We start from the raw sequence: 19,788 nt of genomic DNA, 5'->3' as shown, positions 1-19,788 counted from the left end.
AATTGCTTACTGTCGTAGGGATGCTGTAACAAAACAGACTAGTGGATTGTAAACACCAGAGGTTGGGAAGTTCAACATCAAGACCTTGGCAGATTGTGTGTGTGGTGAGGGCCGATTCCTGGTTCATAGACAGCAGGCTTCCCTTCTCCCTGTGACTATCTGGGCTGTTTTATAGGGGAACTAATCTCATTCATAAGGATTCCATCCTTGTGACCTAATCACCTCCCAAAGGCCCCACCCCCTAAAATCATCATATTGGGGATGTGATGTTTAAGTTTTAACTTACGAATTTTGAGCAGACAGAAACATTGTCCATGGCATTTTTTGAATTTAGTATAGGTTAAAGAGTAAAAATTCTAAAGGATGTTTGTCTCCCATTACTTTATCTTTTGACTATAAATTCATGGTAACATATCTGTCTACATGATCCTAATAGATGGACTATGTTAAGTAAATTGACTAAATAAAATTTTAAAAAAGTTAGTTTCTTTGACTTGTTGTCCTGACTTGATAATGTATTTCAGTTCATTTTGGATACAAAATAGAGTGTCTCAAATCATCTCATTCTTTATATACAGGCTGAGGTTTATCACCATGCCCTGAGTTTTCTCACAGTATATTTAAAATGGTGTGTTTCCGGAAATGTAATGAGAATTAATTAGTCTTTGTGAAATGAATGGAGGCATAATTGGATATAGGGTCCGTGATCCATCCAAATAAAACTGAAGTGTGAATAGTAATATAGCTCTGCCTACATATCCAGGAGCTTCGAGAAATTAGGTGACAAACCACTGAAAATCTTGCTAATTCCCTTACTTCCTCTATTCCTGATTAACTCTACCCTGTTTTTCACGTTTGTCTTTATCTTGCCTTCGCTCCTATATTTTCTAATCATGTATTTTATTCTCAGTATTGATTTCAAACTCATTTTCCTAGGAGTCTTTGTTTATAGTTTCTTTTCTTTCCTCTTTTTTCTTTACAAAATCCGTATATATAAATAAAGTCAGAAACTTAATAATGACAATTTAAACCTAGGATATTAATAATTTGGGGTTTAGGATAATGTAAACATTCGACTAAATGTATAGTATCTACATCTTTCTAAGAGGGAAGGGTTCCCTAAGTTTATGAGAAGCTGAAAGTATTATAAATGAATTATAAGGCAAGTGCCTGTGTGTGTATAAATGTTTTAATCTATTTAGCCCTAAACCCTAAATGTGTGCTTTAAGTGCTCTGCTTTTTGTTTGTTTGTTTCAAGTTTTTAGTTAAATTCTAGTTGGTTAACATATAGGGTAATGTTGGTTTCAGGAGTAGAATTTAGTGATTCATCACTTGCATATAACATGCAGTGCTCATCACAAGTGTCCTCCTTAATACCCATCGCTCATTTAAGTGCCCTGCTTGTGTATGTAGTATTCTATTTGTAGTATTCTATTTTCAAATGATACTTTTTAGAAGAGATGTGCCATTAACTTCAGAATTTGTTAATAATTTGTCTAGTTTAACCTGTCTATATAAAAACATTAAATCAGCATTTTTAGTAGGTATTATATACCTTTTATTATTTTTTCAAATTTAAAGCACCCCCAACTAACACAGAAGCCATAATAAATTCTTGGATAGAGTGCCCTACAGACTCATATATGTGTTATTATTCTAGAGGACTCTAAAGTAATAGTAAATTAGCCAGTCATTTATAAAAATTACACACACACACACACATTTTTTATTAAACTTTCCATTTACTAGGTGGATATTTTGAGAACAGCAGAACACATTTCCTTTTTCTTTCCTTTTTTTTCTTTTTTGTCTTTTAGTGCCATATGCTTCACCAAGTTCTATTGCCTTTCCTTTGCAGTGTAGTAATATTTATACCTTCTTTTTATCTCACTAAGTAGACTTTTATAAAGGATCCAGTTCAGTACACATGCGAGAATATACTAATAATCCTCTACATGGTTCTTTTGTCTTGATTCACTTTCATTTCCAAATTATATCACTGTTAACCTAGTTTTATCTTACCATATGCCATTACACTGTTGATAAGAAAAAACCTTGAATTAGCCTTGCATTCAGGACCTTGCAATCCTTTGACGTTTCGATTTCGTGGAAAGAAAAATAGTAGAGTTGATTTTAATTCACTTATATGTGCTAACTACATACATTCATGCAGACAAGTCTCGTGAAGATTCTGAACTCGTATTGTCATATGGAAGATAACGATTTTTGTATTATTTCCTGATATAATTTAAAAAGTCCGATGGGCTAATAAATAAGTAAACTGTGAGGTGCTGCATATAGATTATGTCTTATTTATTTTTATTTTTTACGCATATCTTCTGTTGTAGCAACACTTATCTGCACATTGGTTGGCCTCTCCCCACGTTCACCTTGGCCAACTTCATCTTTTGTGCCTTTGTCACTAAAACATAATAAATCATCTGCTGCTTTAACATGGGGAGTGTAGATTTGTGTCATATCTCCATGAATCTCCAGTGCCTGGCACAGAGCTCTCCATATAGTAACTGCAAAAATATTTATTATTTGTTTATTTAGAGCTAGCTCATCAGACCTAATTTGGGATTCTTAATTCTTTTTTAATGTTCCAAAATTTTCCAAAGATTGTTTTGCATTTAATTTTCATGATTGATTTTCCTTTACATGCTCTAGGAGGATAGTCCTATTTGAGTAGACCAAACTACAGTTTATCTCATTTGTAAAGAGAGAGAGTATCTCCTTACTGTGTGTAGATTGCTGACTGATTCTTCTATTATTATATGCAGAATTCAGGAGTCTGGCCTTTCCTGGTCATTGATCTCACCAAGACAGCCAGGTTGGGGCTCGCCTGTTACCCACTGTCCACTGTAATTTCTTTTATCTAAGACTAGGACAGAGAAAATCAACAGTGGCTGGTTTTGTTGTGTTGTGGAACATTTCCAGCTGTTCTAACTTTGACTCATTGGGTGATAATCAGTTAAGCAGAAGCTGATTACGATGAAAAGACTGAGAAGACAAGACTCCAAACAAAAACTATTTTGATTTCCCAGAGCACTTTTTTGTTTTCCACTGAAAAGGAAAACTAAGAGAGTAATGTAACTTACAGAACAAATTTTGGTTAGTAACAAGGAAAGCTTTGGTAAATATAGTTTCTGTCCTAAATATGAGAGAGAGTGAAAAAGAGAGAGAGAGAGATGGAGAAAGAGCACTACCTATGCTGAAGAGTTTCAGAAGAGACTGAAATATACCCATCGTGATACACTGATATGCTTAGGGAATGTTTGTGTTCTCTTAAGTAATCCAAAATGTGTGCCTAAAGAAGTATTTTTCATTTTTTTGAACCATGCATTTACCTAAATTAATTTCTTATGGAACTTTTCTACTTTCCAAGAAATTTCATTAGTAATCAGTAGAACAAGTTAAAACTGTTTTTAAGGCAATCCTCTTCCTAAAAGCAGACAGGCAATGAATTTATTTTTATTGAAAATGTACATTAGCAACATGTATACTTTCACAACATATGCATACAACGTATTAGCTTTTAACACCAAGGCCCCTGTGGAAAGTATCTAGATCATCATTGGGGAGGACGTTACATAGCTCTTTATGTTTGTTAAAGTTAAACCTACACTATAAATGGGTTCATTTTATCGTATATAAATTTAACTTAATAAAGTTCACTAAACTAAATCAAAACCCCTAATGTCTTATAAGTTAAACCTAAAATAGACACTATTCAAATGTGAAGCAACATGTAAATACAAATTAAAGATTGGTTCCATCATCACCTTGGAGGAGGAACCTCGTTGGATGCTATTTAAAGTTGGGGGTCATGGTGATATTAATAGTAACAGATACTAGGTGATGTAACAGGCACTCTTCTAGACACTCCATGCATATTATCTCACCCAATGATGTAGCTATTATTATTATTCTTCACATTTTAAATATATGAGAAGGATGAGACTAAGAGAGCTTAAATATTTTTTGCCTGAAGTCAAACAATGTCTCAGTGGTGAAGCTGAGATTCATACCCAAGAATTTAGTCTTGCCATCCATGCTTCTAGAATAGTACACTATGTTACTTCCATAGATTTATCATTCCCAACAAAATTATATAAATATATATAAAGATTTATTTATTTATTTGAGAGAGAGAGAGAAAATGCAAGCAGCAGGGGCAGAGGGAGAGGGAGTGAGAGAATCCCAAGCAGACGCCACGCTGAGCACGGAGCCCAATTTGGGGCTCAATCTCATGACCCTGAGATCATGACTTGAGCTGAAACCAAGAGACAGACACTTAACAAACTGCACCAGTCAGGCACTCCAGCCAACAAAATTATACTTCAAAGCTTTATATTACCTTAAATAATTCTGTAATCTCATATTCAGCATAATATTTCACAACAGAAAAGGATATTGTAAATTTTTTGCTCTTTTCTTGTGTCATGTTAGTTTCTTTAATTCAAAACTATATGGATATACATTCTTAGTACTTTGATAATAGGCCCAATATACACATCTATAGAGAAAAGTGTTCATGTGTTCATAGGGGGTTGTGTTTGTGGTTGTAGAATTTACTATATTGTAATACTCAGAGCCTCCAAAAGCAGTTATATCACATGCTTCATGAAAATCAATTGTCTTATTATTAATATGTCAAAATATGTGATTTTAAGTAAGGGGTTAGTGTATCAGGGTACTTTTGCTGTTAGACAGGACTCTTGAAAATCAGAATTTCAAGCTATTATCTTGTGTGTCCATAGCAAATAAGGTAGTTGCCACTTCTGATTTGTGGGTTCTACCTTAAAATCATGCTATAGTACTAGCCACTTACCATATAAATTCACAGAATTGTCCTTAGATAATAGAATTTGGTTTTATGAATATACTAAGACATTCTTGAAGTTTGAAATAGTATCTGCCTATTAACATAACCGGCAGTAGTTCAACCAGTTATAATACATATTTATACTTCCAGGTTTATTTTCTTATGATTATTGTATTGATTTTATTTTATTTTTTAAAGGTTATTTTCTTAATATTTATTTATGAGAGAGAGAGAGAGCACACGTGTGCGCACACATGCACATGAGTGGGGCGAGGGGCAGAAGGAGAGCATCTCAAGCAGATTCCCCACTGACTGTGGAACTGGATGCCGGGCTCCATCTTCCAACCCATGAGATCATGACCCGAGCTAAAATCACAACTCACAGGCTTAACTGACTGAGCCACTTAGGTTCCCTGTTGCATTGATTTTAAAAGAAGAATGCACATGTTTGATGTGGGCTTTTATTTTATTGATGGCTATTGGCAGCTAATAAGTTATATATAATTATTAATGAAATTGTTAGAATATAACCAACCACAGATATGAAAATCTCAGTTTCAATAAATATACTTTAAAGGATCATTTAACTAATATAATAATTCTAACTTTTCAAAAAATAAGCAAATCGTAAATAGCCTGTAGATTCATACAGGCTTTTATTTACATCAAAAGCTGAGGCAAAACTACTTATGTACATATTAGGAATATGAGATCTAGGGTTTATCTCAAAACAGGGACTCTGATGTCTGGTGCACATAATAATCAAATGTTAGAGAGTGGAGGAAGATGAGAATATCCCTAAGCAAGCAGAATTCAAGATGACAGGGTATCTGTTATATCAAAACCCAGTCAAGCAGAAATTACTAGGATGCAGTGTATTTATACATTTTCTCCAGAAGAATGGATCCTCTATACATCACTGAGAAATGTGACTATTTCTAAGCCAAAACACCAAGGGCTAACTGAGCAGAAGCCTCTGGACAAACTAACAACGGCAGAGTATGGATTGAAGAGTGGACCTGTTCATCTAGGTTTGTTATTATCTGAAATCTAATCTACTTTCTACTCTCATTTGACACTTAAAACAGATAAGACATGGAAGATAAAGTGGGTATGTGATGTCATTTATGAGGATAGGGTACCAGCGTATGGAGAGGTACAAAGGCATTAGCTCCAAGACAAGGAAAATGGATAACAAGTATGAACCTACAGTAGCCAAGAATATTTCTTTGCAGGCAAGGTTCTAGCCCAGACAGGAGGGGCTTGCAGGATTCTTAAAGAGAAGAAATAATCCTCAAATACCTTAAGTAAGTTCAGTGATCGTAGGTGTCTGGCAGGAGGATTAGGAGACTGCTGAAGGAGAACTTGGCAATTAACTGCACAGTGATAGGTAAGAAAGTAAGGACGGCTCAGCTCGCCTAGACAATTGATGATAGCTTTGTGTGGATAAACCTACAGAATCAAGTAGGTCATCCTTTTCTCACGGAGGCATTCTGAGTGTCACAGAATGTGTGATAGAACTTTCTTTTTCTTTGGAGACAGATTATTTTTTTTTATTGTGCTAGATTTATTTATGTATTTTTGACTGAGTGAGTACATGTCTTTCCACGTCCGAGCTCCTAAATCTGATGTTAAGTCCTGCAGAGTGTTCTTGTGTAATATCACCCGGCTCCTGACCCCAACACCAGCCATTGGTTTTATTTCCTTTCCCAGGGTCCTTTGTAAATATTTATTATAAGTTTCTGTACTGTGTATGGCCTCCATGCTAATTTGCTTCATAGTTACTTTATATTCTTCACAGTCCTACCAGAGTTATCTTCTCAATAATTTGAATCATATTATCTATTATTAAACTCTACAGCAATTCCTCATTACCTGTCTTTATCTTTTCAGTTTTCTATCATGTTGTTCTGGCAAATTCTATCATCAGCCAAATAACTCCTCTTACAGTTCCCTGAATATAGCAGTGTTTTATTGGAATACACACACATACGCAAACACACACACACACACACACACACACACACACACACACACACTTCCTTTGAATATTTGGTTATTTTGTTCTCTTATTTTGAATAGTATTTCCTTTTCTGTTTATCATATACTATCTCATATCTCAAATGTCATGTCTTTAGTGTATGTTTGGTCAGTTCTCACAAGCAAAACTGATCCATCTTCCACCTGAATTCCTGTAGTTTAATTCTGCCATCTGTTAAAGTCATCATCTACAAGTTACTATTTTATATTTCTTGGATCCATCATGACTGATAACGAGTTCTTTGTTCAGAATAGACCATCTACAAAAGTATTTTTTTTATGTGTTTATAAATTGATGTAATTAAGGTGGCGTCAAATTGTTTATATACCTGAATAAAGAGAATATTTAATTTTGTCTGTTGTATCTTCAAAGTAGCATCGTGACTGACTCACTATAAGCTGTCTGTAAATATTTGCTTAGTGAATGAGTAAGTTTTCTGGACCATAGAGTTTTCTGGACCTGATGAGAGTGTTTCAACTAAATTGGTGAGAAAACGAAAACATGTATCTGACATTGCCTAAATGGTAGAGAAAACCAATGAATTATTTGCTAATTATGTCTGATTTAAAATACATTTTCAAGATTAATAAATGCTATATTTGTTCAAAATGTATATCTTAAAATATGTTCAGTGTAAGTTGTATATTTTATCATTTTGAAAAATGGTATTTCAAATGCATTTGAAATATGATTTTTCACAAAATATTTTTAATATTATCTTCATCTCCACATAGTTAACCATTAAAAAATAATTTGCTATTTGTTTTTTCTCCCAGACAAAACCTATCTGTCACTGGCTGGGTGTAATGCAAGGAAGGGACAAAGATGAAATGGAAACATGTTCCTTTTTTGGTCATAATATCACTCCTCAGCTTCTCCGAAGATCACCTGTTTCTGGCCCAGCTTATTCCAGGTAAGTGCCAAGCATCTGTTTTATCAAATCATGACCAGTATACTTTCTTTGCTTTAAATTCATTTTTCATTGTGTGTCTTGTATATCAAACTTGTTCATTTGCTTTCAAATGTGTAAGTCTGTGTGACTGGTTTCTTAAGGATGTGTGCCGATATGTTTCAGGGATCATATATTCTCGAATACAGAGCACTTTATTAATTCCCTAAAGAAAGTGAGAAAATTGACATATTCACTCCTACTCAAACATGTAAAAAGTTATTAGATTAACTTAGTGAATTAGAGTGGTAGCAGAACAATTAGAGTAGGGAAGAAGTGTGTAATACGAAAAGAAAAGCAGTTACAGTGCATGTTAGTACCATAGAAAAGGGCCATCAAAAAAAGTGAAGTATTTAAACCTGAAATTCCTTTAGAGGAGTGACGTGTTAATTAACAGGCTGAACAATGTCAGAGTAAAAATGCAACATGCTGCCATAGTTACTATTGTTTCCAGTGAAGTTAGAAACTGGTGTCCTTGAAGTCATAATTTTATTAATGGTGCTAGAATAACATTGCTATAAAATGCTTTACTTAAACTATTTTATAGGAAATTAACTAAACCCAATGCTATGGTACAGGAAAAGAGAAAAATATATTGATACACTAACCCAAATATAATGTCAGCTTTCCTCTTAGATAAAACTATGGGAATGAATTGTACTTAATTTGGATAGGTTTAATTTATCATCATAATTTAGACAAGTTATTCATAAAAGAATGGCAGATGGTGCTTCATTAAATTAAACCTTGAAGATTGAGTTTTATTTATTTTACTGTTCTATTTATTTTAATACTTGGCAACTATATGTAATTTATCATTTGTATCCACACACAAATCAGAATTCTCAAATAATCCAGGGTCTTGACTTTTTTTCCCTTGCTGGGTTAAAATGGATACTTTAACCTGGCAGATAAGGGAGTTGTGAATAAACAAATGGAATTATATCTGTTAAAAACATTTCCATAGGGTGAAAGTATACAGAAAATTTAGTCTGTTGTAGCAAAGTACATTTAGCTACTCTGTACTTATACACTATTGTATATTACTAAAAGTTTTTATTTTTAACCTGTTTCTATATTCCCTTCTTTTGCCAGAACTCTGTTGAGTATTGATTAAAATTAGTGAATGAACCAAATATCAAAGATTGACAATATGAAAAATGTGCATTTTTAAAGTATATGAAAAATGCAAATTAAGTATAAAATAATATTTCATCATTTTTCAAATTGTCAGGGTAAGAAAGGTATTTGTATGAAAATGTATTGAAAACCATGACTACAGGTACACACAGATATGGATTATAGTTTAGGTATAATTATCCTTAAACTGGCCAGCCAATAACTATTACAGGTTAATAGATTTAATCCGTGATCTAGTTATCAAGCAAGTAATCAAATCTCAAAATGATCACATGTGGGTTGAATCATCTTTACCTAGATATCTGGAAGAAGGAATGCATGCATTAATATGTGTGGTGGTATGTATGAAATATACAGTTGCCTTTTCATTCAAGATATTATATCATTTCAAAGAGGACCAATCAACTTGAACATTTAGGTCTAAATTTGTCAAACCTCTGCAATTACTATCCTATATGCAATCATTTTTATAACTAAAGAGAGCATAACATAAATGAATTTATTGCTTCATACAATATGTAGATTGGTTTCAGAGGTGATCAATCAGTTATCAATCAGTTAATAAGATGTCCTACAGATTAGTAACTCAGGGCCCATTTTGAGGCAACACCTTAAAAAGAAATATGAATACTGAAAAGGGATGCATAAAGTTAAATGTCCATCTTGTTCAGGACCACAGAGTTCAAGAATTATTTCAGAGTAATTTACGTGCCAAAAGAAATGTACTGTTAGCTTTTCAAAGGAAAACCTGCGGACGGGAAGTCATTTTCCTAAATGCTGCCCCCCCCCCCAGGAGCATTGATTTCAGGCTAAGGAGATGACAAAACTACTGAAAGGAGTCATCGGCCTCGGATACTCCTCTCCATGTAAATTTAGAATGAACTGAGGCCCCGAGTCCTTTCGTTGTTGTAGTTCTAGCTTTCTCAAGTTCAGTAGAGATCTGCACCTGGAGTGACCTGAGTGGAGTGTGGAGGGAGCAGTCACAGGAAGACCAATATCAATGTTTCTCATTCACCTGATTTGCTTCCACTCTTCACCTTGAGAAAAAAATATTCTCCATCAGAAACTTATTGCAAAGGGCAGATAAATGAAAAAAAGTCACAAGTTTCTGAAAAACTAAGACGTATATGGTCTCTAGAACTTAACTCGACTTATCATTAGCAGAGGTGTGGATGGGCACCAGATGCCTCAGGGAACAAAATTAAAAAAACAATGCGAATAGTCATCATATTGCAGATTATTGTATTACTGCACTAATCAAGCAGTTTTCAGTAAAGTTGTGACTTGGTTACTTGGTGTCATTAAATATTAAAATATTATTTGAATATAACAATATTATTTGAATATAACGCTTGGCTTGATGGATTACCCGCTCATAGTTTTGTTTTGCTTTGTTTTTTGATTTTCTCTTTTGCCTCCCTATATAAAGCCCTTTTAAAACTGCTTACGTTTTATCATATTTACATTTTCGTATATTTACAATATTGTATGGGAAGTGATTGTTGTGTCAGGAAGGGGCCTAGAAATTGCACATTGAAATCAAGAAATACTGTTGTTTAAAACTATAAGTCAGTTTTAAGAGAAAGGAGTAATTAAAAGGTGGATTCTGGAAATGGTTAGGCTGCTCCCACAATTCAGAGTCATTGCCCTTCGTTGCATAGAGAGCCTGTGAAAACCTGCCTCTGAATGGAAACCACTGCTAGACGTTTGTCTTGTCACTTTACCTCATCTCTTGTTTACATAGAAAGTACTCCTAAGCCAACTGTGGTTATCTCCTGAGGCATGCTGTATGTGGGTCATGCCACATCTGTATTTAATCTCTCCTACAAAAGAATCTGACAGATACCCATCTTTACATTTTAAACATACACCTCTGATTGCAACAGATGTCAGGAAGACAATGAAAGTCAAATGTTAAATGATATGTTTTAAAAGTATACATTTCACGTATAGTGGGTTGAATTGAAAATTTGAACACCATCTATGGTAAAAAAACAAATAAACCCACAACAATGTTGAATTCTGGGTGTATATTGTAAGATTTTAAATGGAAATACATGGGGAGGGGGAAGCACACCAGGTTGCATTTCTATTTGAATAAATCCGACAGCCCGCTTTAAAGTTACACGTGATTTATTTTTCCCTCTCTCTTCTCTACATGTGCAGCAGCGTTTTCCTTCATTAAAGATGCAGGTGCTGACAGGGTGATTTCCTTTGCCCTGCCTCATGTCAACAAGGCTTGAGTGTGAAATTGTCTGAAATGATTTACTGCTTACCCTCCCCATCTATCCATCCACCAGCACTTCAGTACCTTGTTGTTTTACCCAGAGGACGGTAATTGCAAGGAGCTGAGTGTTATTTGGGTTTGAGTCATCTATAGATAAATTATAAATTTTAAAGAATTCTTCATGTAAAATTCTAGAAATGATAGGATGCATATACATACAATTCCCATATAAACCTATTTTTGTGTGTTTTATTTTTCTCATACCTAACAGATTGTTGAATAGATTTGAGAAATTGTTTCAGATTTTAAAAATCTCCTTTATGATTAAAAAGATAAAATAGAAAGTATATTTCTGAAACTGAAATGTGATAGAATCTTCAAACATTTCTTTCGGAGTATGTTATTTAACTAATATGTTGCATATATACATCCCACAAAGGTTTTTATCTACAGAGATGATTTTTCCAATGGTTGTGATTAGTTTCTATAGCACAGTAGCCATGGGCAGTGATAAAGAAAATATGTATTATTTGCAGTCTATAGAGATCGCGTGTTCGTAAGCAGTTTGATTTTTTTAACTGCATTGACTATTCAGAAATTAATTTTACAAACTTAAATAGTTAATTGTCTCTTCTATTAGAATATAACATTTAAACTTAAAAGTACTTTAACAGGTTACTGAGCTCTTTCAATTATGCACTGATAGAGGTGTTACTATAAACAAAAGTAAAACAAATAAATATAAACAAATAAGTAAACAAAAGTGATACGATTTTATGTGCTACTTGCGAAATCTTTATGACTCTAGGATTTTCTCTTATTGTATTTCCCATAGATTTTTCAGAAACACTTCAGATGATTAAAAGTAAAGTTTTCTAGGGCCTATGGCAGAATCAGTCGCTGAAACCAAGAGCTTGGTTTGAAGGCCCCAAAACCCAAAGTTTTAAAAACGCCCCAAATCACTTTAATACACAGAAAATTTGAGAAACACTGCTTTTGACAAAATTTAAGTTGATAAACAGTTGAGTACTTTAAAAAATATTTATCTAAGGAAGGGGTCTCATGAGAGGGGGATAAAAGTATTTGAAGATAATTCTTTTAGATATTTTAAGGGTTTGGGGGAGCAGATTTGAGGCCATTGCTGGTTTATTTTGCTTTGTGTTTACCTGTGTTTCTTGCTATTTTTATCTCATAGTAATATTTAGAGATTCAGAAATATACTGGAGGAAAGGCATTAAACTAATAGGTCAGTGAAAATTAACATATATGTATTTTAAAATTGCTTTATAAAATACTTAGTTTTGCCTACTTGGTACAATTTCTCATAAATTTTGACCACACCTTAATGAAATGTTTATTCAGACATTAAGTGTCTGGGAATTTATATCCAAATTAAAATAATATATCAGTTATGAAAATTTTCTGTAAAAGGTGATTAAGAGCCCAGTATTGCATTATAACTAATGGGAGCCCTAGGTACTTCTGCCTTCATGGGTTCCTTCCACCATAAAGAATATTAAACATATTTTAATGTTTGTGTTGGCGTTAACATGAGTATAATCTTTGGCTGTAAAAGTAAATTTTCTTTTTCTGATTTTAAAATAAATTAAAACATTTTCATGGGCCCCTAACTGTATTGTTGGCCCATGCTGTGCCACTGTGGCTAGTGCGCAAGTCAGCTCTGTTACGAACGATGAAAAGACAAAGTATGAATTTATGATTTGTACCTCAATGTGACAGCTAGAAAAAATACTTACTACAAATGAAATATAATAAAACTTTGTATCATAGATTTCTGTAAGTTGTGTAGGACACTAGAAAGCCAGAATATAAGAGAAACTACATATTCTCTGAATGTTACTTTTCATAATTTAGTTTTAACCAAAACAATAAAGAACCTAGCCATACCAAGAAAGAAAGAGAAAGAGAGGGTGGTGTCAGGGAGGGGGAGGGAAGACTACTCAGGAAACATTAAAAACATCAAAATGTCATAGCGGAGAAAAGATGACTTTTGGTTCAGATAGTTATGTCTTTGAATAATATCTCTACTCTATATTAGTTTCGTTACCTTGGTCAGTAAGTTAATCTCTCCCTATGTCATTTTACACTTCAGAAAGGAAGTTAGAATTAGTTTGTGTTGTGTCTGAATTAAAGATAAAGTATTCAAGGAATTCGGGACCCTGAATGGATTCTATATATGGAAGTTGTCCTTAATAACCTGGATAATAATATTATTATTATCTATAGTGTGTGTATTACTAGCCTAATCTGCATTAGATGGTTGTAGCAGGACAGTAACTAACTACAGATGGCATTGAGGGAAAACAGATGTGTAATCGAGGTTGTGATCCTATGATAAGTTCTTTGCCAAATGCCCTTCAGAGCCTAGAGTGACAACTTGAGGACCTCAGAACATTTCACAGAGCAGGCAAACAAAATAAGAATCTATTGGAAAGTGGACCCTTATTAGGCACTTACTGTGAGCTATGCACTTTAGTTTTACAAGTTCTACCTGGTTGGAGTGGGATGAGTGGGAAAGAAAATCCCAAGCTCATGCCAGGTTACAGAGTTATGAAGACTATAAGAAGAACTGTGGTGTGGTTTGGTTGAAAGGAAAAGTGCATTATTAAGGGATGTTTGGAGATGAGTCCAGAGAGATTTGAAGTTCAAATCTTGAGCCTTTTATATTACACTAGGAAGCTTCAAATGTAAAAATGTAAATGTAAAAAAAAAGTCTTTCTGGTGGAGACAAAATAATGAAAATCAGTTATTCATCTAATTTTCTAGTTATAATAAATGATCATTATGATAGAATACAGGAAAACACTCCTGGTAGTTTTCAAAAGTGTTATTAATACCGAAAAGAGTGAGTAGTACATAGAAATTATTCATTGAATGTTTATTGGTAAATGAATAAGGTAATGAGAGGAAGAGATTACAGAAAAAAATGCAAGAATCCTCAGTATAGATTAGGCAACAGAGAAGGAAAAAGATTTGCAAAACGTATGAATACAGAGTCAGAAAAACTGAGGGATCATGGGAAGTGAGTGAAAGGAAGGAAGATGAGTCAAGGATGACCCTAAGATTCATTGTTGGAAGATGGGAGAATGGTGGCATCCTTAATGAAATTAAGTGGACATAGAGTGCTACACTATGATTTGATTTAATGAGTGTTTGTTGTTAGATGATTTACAATATATAATTATTTTAAAAGATCAAGTAAAAATATATGAGCATAATAGTATACTTGCATTTGGTCTTCAAACTTCTAATTGCTTTATGATTTTTGTTGGACTTAAGCTCAAAATGGTTATCTATAATGCTATTTGGAGTCACCCATCATATATATGTGTGTGTATGTATACACATACATATTTATGAATATATACACATTTATACATATATATGAATGAATGTGTTTATCTATTATTTGCTATTGTCCCCTGTATATATATTAAAACTACTAGAATTTTTCTGAATTAACCAAGTTAAAGTTAGCACTCATAATATGAATAATATAACCAAACTGTGGAGTAAATGGCTGTTAAAATGTCTGGTACATATGATTTATTTTTTCAGTGTAATTGGGTTTTTCAGGATTTTCCTTCATATTCCTTTACAGACAAAAACACATTTTTGAAATTCTTTGATTATTAAATCAGTTGACATTGTGATGTGACCCTGTTTTCTTTTCTTTTTCTTTTTTTTTTTTATTAAGTTTTTGTGTGTTTGTGGTTCTTAAATAAGATCGGAAATTCCATGGCTAGGTGTGTCAGGTCTTGAAAGAGAACAAATACTCAAAAACATGAAACACATTCCTTACTTTCTAGAGACCATCACTCAGTTGAAGATGAGATCTTAATAACCGGAGAAATTGCCAGCTGTACTCAATTTCATGGCTCTTTATTAGCCTTGGTCTACTACGGTGAGGTTTTACCTAATTGTTTAAGTAGATGGAAGCAAACTAACAGACAATCAGTGACAAGACACTCAGTGAAGAAACTCGTGTCTGTAATCTAGCTGTAGAGCCCATGACTCCTCTGCTTTGATGATTCGGTCTTTGTGATGAACCTGGCTTGCAAAACCTCATGTGCCACACTAGCCACCTAATTAAGTCATCAGAATGCAGCACAGCAGAGTGCCTCATATGGGCTGGTATAAGTAATTTTTTGCTCCTCTATTGCTTGGTTAATAGAAAGAGGCACTATTCTAGATTATGACTGATAGAGGCTATATGGTACAGCTGTTGTAATTGTGCCTGAGGGTAGAGAGGGCCTTTTGTAAAAAATTCTGTTTGCCTGAGAGGCTGTCATTACTTCATTCAACTCTTTACCCTAGATTTCCTAGTGAGCATTCATTTATTTTTTCTCTTTACTTGCGGATCTCTTCTGTCCGAACGCCTGTGTCCTTTGTTGTATAAACAGACCCAGCCTCTGCTATGTTTCACATGGGAGAATGGCTTTGAAAATGATTTCTTTTGTTTAAATAATCAGTAAAATCGGTATTTTGGACTATTAAAATACAAAGAATATATAATACTTCAACATGAAAGGTTGAATGCATGTGAGAGCCTTGAAAGTATAAAACCTGAACTTCTCCCCAAAAAAGAATCCACTGTGCAAATTTTGAAAGCAGCTATGACATTATATGCATAGACATGAATTTGTGTCACAATATGCATATTTCTTTGTGCATACATATACAGTGTATAACACTTGTGTGTAAATACATAAATTTAAACATGTATTTAAATATAGGTGTGTGTATACAAGAGTATTTGTGTTTATTCTGAATTATTCATATATGTCTGGTGAATACATACAGGCTGACATAGAGGTTAATTTTTGAATCCTCATAAAAGAGAAGAATTATCATATTTCCCCATCAATATCAATAGTCATTCGCCAACTTACTAGATACTACTAGGCAATGTAGATATACAAATGACTGAATTCCTTGTATATGAAAATAATTCTATAGAAATATATACTTTCTCATTTTTCTATCGACATGATCTTTCACTTCTGTTTGAATGTTTACTCTGTGGAGTCCCATAGCATGATATGGCATTGAATTAGAGCCATGAGCATGGTATAACTCTTACTCTAAGCTGAGGGTAGGTGCCCAGAATCCTGTGGGGCCAGTCTTGTTCATGATACGTCATTGCTTACTGGATTGTAGATTTTCCTTGTAACCTGTGACTCTAATACATTCTTATTTTTTCCATTGCACATTATTTTTTCTTTTCTTGGATTTTTATTTTCTAATATGAGAAAATTACAGTTTTTAAATAGTTGCAGAATAAGAAGTGTTTTATAGCTGATTTCATGTTCTTTAAAGAAACTGAATATCACCAACTGTAAGGTGACAATGATTGTAAGATGTGCCATTATGTATGGCTAAAAAAAATATAACTACCGCTTAAGCCTTGAGCAATGTCTGAAGGATAGTTTTGTGTGATGCATTAATCAGACTAGCCTCTTAATGCTTTGAAGTTTTTTTTCATTCCCTCCTAGAGGAACACTTTCTTTTGCATTTCATTTGGTAGGTAGATAGCAATCTTTTTGAAATTTCTCAGAAAGTAGACATATTCTATCTAGACATATTCTATCTTCTTCAGTAGCTTAATTTTTGCTTCACAAAAAATACAGATCTGAGACCATTCCTCCAACAATAAATATTTCCTTCAATAATGTCAAATCTGTTTCTAAAATTTTGTTTCTAAGCTTCAAATAACAATTATATTTACTGACAATGCTCAATTATAGTGGACTTGTGGAAGACATTTTAAATGGTAATTAAACTCAACTTGTGTCTCCCCCGCAATGCACATGACAGCAGTATGAACAGTTATGACCAAGTAATCACATCACAGGCAGTGACAATCACATCAAAACTGCTGCCTGGCTCATAACGATTGTGAGATGCCATCAACTGTAAGAATTCAGAGTCAGAATATGGGGGAAAAAGTATCTTTGAATCAATGAAATATGATATATAGAGGGAAATTGAGCCTAACACATTCCTCATGTTCCTCAGAGCTATTTTAGATGAAGGCACAAATATTCACTGGCAACCAACTCTTCTTAATAGATTGTTGTTTTAAAGCCACACACTTGGTCAATGTAAAGAAATACAGTAAGAATACAAACACAATAAAAACATACCCATTGAAAGGCTCATTTTTTTCCTTCCTGGCAGAAGCGCCTTTCTCAGGTTTAGAAATCTTTGATCAGGGACGCCTGGGTGGCACAGCGGTTAAGCGTCTGCCTTCGGCCCAGGGCGTGATCCCGGGGTCCTGGGATCGAGCCCCACATCAGGCTCTTCTGCTGGGAGCCTGCTTCTTCCTCTCCCACTCCCCCTGCTTGTGTTCCCTCTCTCACTGGCTGTCTCTATCTCTGTCAAATAAATAAATAAAATCTTTAAAAAAAAAAAAAAAGAAATCTTTGATCAGGAAAATCAGCTTATATACTTGGGATCTTACTACCATCAAAATAGCTGAAATTCCTAACCAGTATGCACAGTACTGAAATTAATAATGCATTTTTTAAATTTAGCTTTTGTATAGTTCTTTTTTTTTTTTCACAGAAGTTCCTAGGTAAACAAAAGCAGCTTCAGTAGGTACTTGCTTTTTCCATAAGTGTTTGCTAGATTCTAGATAATGCCAATGCAATAACAAAAACAGACTTTGTAATACTTTACTTTCAAAAGTATACTACAAGTTAATAATGTACAGAAAGGAGTAGTTGCTGAGTATTTACTAATTAAATGGTGGATATAATAAAAATTGGTTAGTCCTGATTAGAAGGTAATAGTTCTCCTTAACCAACCTGTAACTAATGTATTGATGTAGTTACTGAATCAATTTGTCAATGCAGTGAGATTTATTTCGTTGAATCTTATTTTTAGCATCATTCTCTCAAAACTGTAGTTTCATTAGATTTTTCCAACCAAGGACTTCTATGGTAAAATGAAGTTTTGGCCTTTTAAAAAACTGCCAAACTTTTTACGTACCACTTTGCTTCCTTTCCAGCAAAGAATGAGAGTTCCTGTTGCTTCCCATTCTTGCTAGCGTTTGTTACTGTATTTTGCATTTTAGTCATCTAATAGATGAGCAATGATACCTCGTTGTTTTAATTTGCAATTCCCTAGAAACATATGATATTGAGCACATTTTCATATGCTTATTTGATCTTTGTATTTCTTCTCAGGTGAGGTGTCTGTTCAGATTTTTCACTTAGTTTTTAATTGGGTTGTTTGCTGCATTTTTGTTGAGTTTAAGACTTCTTTGTATATGTCGAATATAAATCCTTCTTCATATACAAACTTTTCAAATACTTTCTCCTAGTCTGTAGCTGATCTATTCATTTTCTAACAATGTCTTTTGCAGAGTGGAAGTTTTTAATAAAATCCAACTTATCCAATCTTTTTTGTTCATGCATCATGTATATTTTTCTTGATGCAGCACAATTTTATTATCCTTCGAAACATCTTCTATACATGTGACCCTGCATAGTGTATTCCATATATCACACATTAGTGAATAGATTCTCTCTATAAAATAACACTGCAGTAATTCACATACACATTTAACATTCTTGGAAACATCTTTTATACATGTGACCTTTGAATACACCACATTGTGTTGGACACAGTTTTCCACTGCAATAACACTTTATGTTCCTATATACAGCCTCCATTTTTAGAAATGTCTTTCATTTAAGTGCTTTTGCAGAATTTTTTAAATATAGCACAATGTGGTGAACACAGTCATTCCTGGAATAACACTTTAATTATTCACATATAAAATTACCATTCTTAGAAATATCTTTTGTACATACAACTTTTTAAAGTGTACTAAATGCAACACGGTTGTGTGAGCATATTCTCACTGAAATATCAGTGGACTTATTTATACAAAAAACTAACATTTAGAAACATCTTTTATGTTTGTGTGATTACTTAGTGTATTAGATGTAACAGTGTATGGTGAACAGAATCTTTCACCAAAATGATGTATCGTATTTTTGATGGTGTATCTAAAAACTCATTACCAAACCCAGGGTCACCACGATTTTCTCCTAAGAACTTTTAAAGATGTGAAATCATCCTCATTTATGTAGGTCACTTTAAATATGTAGAATAATAGCCCCCTTGTAAGTCTTCAGTGTAAAGAAATGATATTGGAAAGAACATATTCCATGGCACTGATATATGAAATCAGAATCAAATGTGAAAAGGGTAATAATAATAATAATATCATTTTTGTCAATATTAACAATAAAACTTATTGTTTACTTAGCATGATATGGAAATGGTTGTCTAATCACAAAACCAATTTTTGGCATCTGAAAATATTAAATATAGCTGAAAACAGGACAAATAAAATTGAAAAGAAAGATCCGAGACAATTTCTAGGAAAAAAAACACCTGTTGTTTAAGAAACCAATAGTGTGTTGGGGATAAGAGGACCAATTCAGGAGTGTTATTTGGGTGGAACAAGTTTGTGTGGGTGAAGTGTCTAATGTGCTCTCGGACACACAGAAGCAGCTCCACACACTCTGGGGAGGATTGGAAGTTGATTTTTAATGATCACAATGTAA

At 33.7% G+C, this 19,788-nt stretch overlaps 1 protein-coding gene across 9 annotated transcripts in view; it reads left to right on the top strand.

The window, feature by feature from the left end:
- The window catches only part of ROBO1 (roundabout guidance receptor 1), a 1,105,499-nt gene that overhangs the window by 148,769 nt on the left and 936,942 nt on the right, over positions 1-19,788 (top strand). For all 9 annotated transcript variants that reach the window (XM_034656904.1, XM_034656884.1, XM_034656901.1 and 6 more), the window contains exon 2: positions 7,646-7,782. In XM_034656904.1, coding sequence (XP_034512795.1) covers positions 7,695-7,782 — 88 coding nt within the window. In that variant the 5' untranslated portion in view covers positions 7,646-7,694. The remainder of the gene's footprint in view (positions 1-7,645; positions 7,783-19,788) is intronic.

Source organism: Ailuropoda melanoleuca, chromosome 1, assembly GCF_002007445.2.
Source record: "Ailuropoda melanoleuca isolate Jingjing chromosome 1, ASM200744v2, whole genome shotgun sequence".
Classification (NCBI taxonomy): Eukaryota; Metazoa; Chordata; class Mammalia; order Carnivora; family Ursidae; genus Ailuropoda; species Ailuropoda melanoleuca.
This window is presented reverse-complemented; position numbering and strand designations above follow the sequence as displayed.